The sequence below is a fragment of the Sinocyclocheilus rhinocerous genome, unplaced genomic scaffold (assembly GCF_001515625.1).
Source record: "Sinocyclocheilus rhinocerous isolate Xijiao unplaced genomic scaffold, SAMN03320098_v1.1 scaffold1214, whole genome shotgun sequence".
Lineage (NCBI taxonomy): Eukaryota > Metazoa > Chordata > Actinopteri > Cypriniformes > Cyprinidae > Sinocyclocheilus > Sinocyclocheilus rhinocerous.
In genome coordinates, this window is record NW_015627891.1 from 1,098,308 (window position 1) to 1,104,068 (window position 5,761).

General features: G+C 33.9%; 1 protein-coding gene across 5 annotated transcripts in view; it reads left to right on the forward strand.

The window, feature by feature from the left end:
• LOC107736840 (adhesion G protein-coupled receptor B3-like) overlaps positions 1-5,761 on the forward strand; it is a 195,634-nt gene that overhangs the window by 126,430 nt on the left and 63,443 nt on the right. For all 5 annotated transcript variants that reach the window (XM_016548194.1, XM_016548193.1, XM_016548195.1 and 2 more), the window contains 2 exons: positions 3,085-3,231; positions 5,190-5,265. In XM_016548194.1, coding sequence (XP_016403680.1) covers positions 3,085-3,231; positions 5,190-5,265 — 223 coding nt within the window. The remainder of the gene's footprint in view (positions 1-3,084; positions 3,232-5,189; positions 5,266-5,761) is intronic.

Below are 5,761 nucleotides of genomic sequence, written 5' to 3' on the forward strand. Positions count from 1 at the left end.
AAAAGTGCAAGTGAAAAAAGGGTTAAGACGTGCTTTTTTTGGGGGGGGGGGAATAATGGCGCAAATACCAGTAAATTGACTACTGCAAAACTTAGTAAATCATGTTGCATGATTCATTTAAATATTCTCCTCCCATAAATTTTGTGTCTGAAAGGGACATTCCTGAAAATGCATATGCAATAAGATCAGCCTCAAATATGACTGTGTCCGTGCCTTTTCATTGCTAATTTCTCACTGTATGTCTTTAGTAAATCCTGACAGTCATTTTTTTTACGACAAAAGAGGGTTTACGCTGGCGCAAGCTATTAGTAAGTCTGGCCCTAAGACTTAAAGTTTTTGTGCATTTTTGTGTTTTTGAAAGATGTCTCTTATCTCCATTTATTTATTTATTTTGAATACAGTTGCATTTATTTTTTCATGCAATAAAACAATAATATTGTGAAATATTATTACAATTACAATTTTATAATGCTGTTTTTGATTCATTCAATTATAGGCTAAAGGACAAAAATAAAAAGTAAATCCGGTAACACTTTTGTATAGGGACTAATTCTCACTATTAACTAGTTGCTTGTTAGCATGTCTATTATTAACATATTGGTTGTTTATTGGTAGTTATAAAGCACATATTATGCATGACCATATTATACATCCCTATACCCAATACCTAAACTTAACTAAACTTAACTTCCTTATTAACTATTAATATAAGCAGCAGATTAGTAGTATATTGAGGCAAAAGTCATAGTTGATCGTTTGTTAATAGCAAGAATTAGACCTTAAAATAAAGTGTGACCATAAATCCTTATTTTGACATTTTTCTATTTTTTTTCAGCTTTTTCAATTTCCTTATCAGTGAAATTAAACATCCATCTTAGCCAGAGTATGCTCTCTTTGATTAAAAGAACAAAGCGGTACTGCCTCTACTAGCCAAGTGAAAATCATCTGTCATAGTAAGATATTGCAGCGTCATTTCTAGCCAAATTTCTAGCACATTCTTGACACCACAATAAATACCTTCTGTCAACGCAACACACAGTTGCGTCCGCTTTTAGCCAAATAACCTTGATTGCAGAGGCTCCCTTTTCTGCGGCATGTCTGCTCGTAGAATAAACAATGACTTTGTCTTACTTGCAGCTCTTTAAAGCTAAAATTTGATTTTTTAAATGTGTTTAATGGACATTGATTTGTGTGCATTGATTGCTCAGATGAGTTGAGAGACCCTGTCGTCTACTCCAATAAATAGTCTAACCTTCACATTTAGCCGAGATTGCACCGACATTTTTGACGTGCCAGAAATGGCCTGTTATTCCTCAGTAGGATCCAGTCATTAAGCTCATTAGTTACAGGTGGGCGCAGGTGCCGATGCCTCCTGGCTGGGTTCCCTGAGGACCGTTACCCACAGCGGCGTTTCAGCAAACAGCTCTGAGCACATCCCAACTGAAGAGATCTCACACACAGAGCGAAACGCACCGAATAAATCACTGTAGCATGAGATGATTAGAACCTGTGTAAGAGAAGCCCTTCAATCCACAACACTGTTCTTCAACTTTTTTGATGTGCATACTCTTCTGCTTTTTTAAAATTGATTGTTCATTTTGCTTTTGGTTATTTTAGACTGTGTTTGGAATGCAGTACTACTGTATTTCTGAAATTGGATATTAGTTTACAACAATATAGGTTTCAAACAGAAATTTCAGAATTCATGTTAATACCTTGCTTTTCATTTTACTCCTCTTCAAAACCAATTTGGCTGCTTGAGCTCAATCTGACTTGTGAAATTATGAATTTATGAACAAATTTAAGGTCTTATAATTAGGGATGCACAATATTAAAATTGCGGATGATGCATCAGACAGGAATTATTTTTCATGATATAGTAGATAACCAATAAATTATACTATTTTGTTTATATTTATTATAAAATACATTAACAATTAAATTCAGTCATTTTAAGTGATCCAAATTAATTTCACAATATTATAATGTACAGTATTTGATAGTGTTATTGAATTACTAGTGTTTTTTAAAGATTAACTGTAGCATAAACATTTTTTAAAAAATGGGCGTTGAAACAATTTGCACTCACACAAAGAGATGACAAATAACATGTTGAATTAAACATTAATTATTTTTTTTAATCTTATTTACAATTACAGTTTTTACAGTATATATGATTAACTTTAGATTCCTTCTGTGAGTAGAGAAGCCTGGATGGAGGTAAAGATCACTTAAGGGCCTGTGATCTCATGCTGTTGTAGAGCTTAACGTGTGAGCTGCTTCACCCACCGTTCTTCAGTTCTACCACGTGTGCTCTTGTGACTAATGCCCTCCTCCAGCTCCCCACACACAGCAGCTGGCAGCACTGCCACTCTCCTCCTCCTCATACACACACACACATGCACACACACACACACACACACACACACACACACAAACACAAGAACCCTGTGCCCACTGTAGGATGGTCCTCACCTACACCTCAACGCTCATTACCTGACAGTTCTCTTTTCTGCTGGATAGACGGGTCATGCATCAGGGTTTGCACCATTAAAATGGTATTTAAAAGGCATTGTCAATATAAATAGAAAAATCCTGGAATTTTAATTGAGTTTGCAAACATGATGTAAAATTGTAATTTGATTTGGAAATTGAGGAGTACAGTTAAAATGGAATGATTTTCAAAGATATTCATTTAACTGTAGTTTTTTTTAAATGCAAACTGTAGAAATGTGCATTTATTTTCCAATATGTTTCTTATTAGATAAATTTCAGTTTATGGACCATTGTAAAGAACACTTCATTTCCCAGAGTACGCAAATGTTTTCTGTAATGTATCTTCCAAATTACGCCAAACAATATTAAGTTCTGAAAACGAAAATGACATTGTGGTGTTTTGTACTTGGAAAAAAGTCTAATTAGTTGATAAAAATGTATTCTACATAGTATGGAATAAATAATAGTCAAAATTATTGATGTAATTATGTATGTTTTGTCACAAACCTTATGTTAGACTTTCCTGTCTTGAAAGTGGAGGGGGAATAAACTGTCACTTTTCTTGCTTTTTCTTGTACTTTTTTTTAGTTGCGAGTATACAGAGGTTGCCTGCGGTATCTGTGATGACAGACATTAACTTTCCCATGAAGGGACGGAAAGGGATGGTGGACTGGGCCAGAAATTCTGAGGACAAAGTTGTCATTCCCAAAGGAATCTTTGTGCCCCAGACAGCAGGTAATGTACATGATGCCACACTGTGGAAGTTGATGATACTGTACATCTTATGTCTAGTACAATAAGGCTACATTAAATAGATTGTAAAATCAGGTTTTCATTCAGCACCATTTACATTCAACAAAGCAGGCCATCAGCATGAGAATCAAACTGTCAGTGTATTGCAATAGACAATCTTTTTCAGAAACAATGCTTTAAATTATCATAATTAACGCAACACACTGCATGTTTTAGGCAGAGCTATGTGAAACACCATAGTGCCTCCTGACACAAGACATTTTTTCTTTCCGCTATGGAAATGACGTCAGTGCGTTCAAGAAATACCGCAGTTTGTCACACCATGTTAACATTTTGTTTTGTTGTAACTAGTATTGAATCTTAGAATCTTGAATCTTGAATTCCCTTTTGTTCAAGGAATGCAGGATAAAATAGTAGTTGTTAGACCTGTCTTTTTAGCAGAGTAGTGCATAAATTGATGTTACATTTATATATTCTTTTAACTTTTGCACTTTGAAAAAGGATTGTTTTTTCTTCGTCTTTTCATTTTTGTTCATTTGAAAAAGTGCAAGGTAGAATTTCACACTAGATTTTAACATTTATTTATTTTATTATTATTATTTTTTTTACATTTGGCATTTCTAGCACCATAAGCTACAGGAATATTTTTTAATTGTATGTGCTTTTGAAAAAGTCTATGTGTGGGACAGACAGTAAAGTAGAAGAATACTTTTGTATTACTGTTTTTTTTAATTGGTCAACTGTAGCATATTTTGTGCATATTGACCAAAAGTATACATAGTTTTGGCAGTATTATTTCTTTTATCACTCCATACTCTTTTTTTTTTGTCTCACAAAAAAAAAAATCAACTCAAATCTACATTAAATAGCACTTGTTTAATGAGTAGCCATTTAATAAGCAAGTGATATACAGTACAGCAGGGCAATGTAAAATTTTACATTTGGGGTTTTGATCACCCTATTTGGACTTATTTTGTAATAATGACTTACTGTACTTTCCCTACTTATTTATTAATTTCTCAGGCCATGAAAACCCTTTGTTGCTTTGACTTTTTACATTTAAAGTTTACAGAAGGCACTATAAAATGATGGCATTTTGGGTTATTTCGGATCATCTGTAGGATATTAAAAGTTTTGTAATCGCTACCATATGATTGTGTTAAAATTTCAAAGCGGTGACACGGTGTGACCGTTTAATGGGATAGCTTTAAGATTACAAGATTATATGTCAACCGCTCGCCATTTGCCTGTTTTAGAAGAGACTGCACTTGGTGGACCACATCAATTCAGATGACACAGCACTCACTGTATCCTCTCAAACAATGATAGTAAAGAGAGCTAAGCACCAGCGCACCAGACTATTTACTTAATTAGGGTGATCAGTCTTATCTGAAATGTATCAGAGGGAAGTAATGAAGGATTGATTTAATACATAACTCACTCCAGCTCGCCTTGAGCTTGACTAGAGGGCTGTACAGAGCTGTTTGAACCAGGATTAGCCTTCCTGTCAGCAGAGAAGACCTTTGCCTTCTAGTTATCAATAACCTTGCTAGTATAGCCTGATCTACCACTTTATTCATTATTGGCAGGACATTTATGATGGATTAGCTGTCAGGAATATTGTTTGGCAAGAGACCTGATATGTAATGAGTATTTTGCAGGTTTAGAGGTTAATTAATTCCTGTGGCTTTGAAAATAGAAATCTTGTTCAATTTCTTTGGATTAAAAGATCCCCACATGGAAGTGGGAAGGTATGAAGAGAGAATTTCTACTGTCTACCTATGAAAAAAATCTGCACTCCAAATGATCTAATAATCATCCACATTGCTGATTGAAAAGTTGAAAAGGGAGCTGATAAAACACCTTTGTATGGAGATGCTATTTGATATGATTAGATAATGTGATGATCGTGTCATCTAACCTAGACTGTTTTCCGGCAGATATGGATGGATCTCCTGTATTCATTCTTGGAACGGTTCTCTACAAGACTCTTGGCCTTATGCTGCCTGCTCCTCGGTAAGACTCTGTTCATCTCCGGTCATTTAGATAAAATATTACAAAGATATCATGAGGATATTATAGAGGAGAGATTCCCAACTAAGGATACATGTACCCTAGGGACTACTTAAGAAAGTTACTACTTGGAAAGATTTTGATTTATTAAACCTGTAAAATAGGGAAAAAAATGAAATGATACACAAATAATGTGTGTAATGTGTGCAGGTTTGATAAATTTATGAAACCCATAGCAGTATTTTGAAATTTTGAAATTATATGATTAATAAAATATATTTAAAAGTACTTTTTAATATATTTTTAAATCTGAAAATTGCCCGTGCAGTAAAAGTGATGGTTTAAATTAGGTTGTTATCAAAGTTATCAAACACATTTCTAAAACCTAATGAATTTATAAGATTTTTTTATGAATTGGTTGCAACCAAATATTCAAGACTGACGTGGATTAACGTGTAAAAAAAAAAAAAAAAAAAAAAAAAAAAAAAAAAAAAAAACT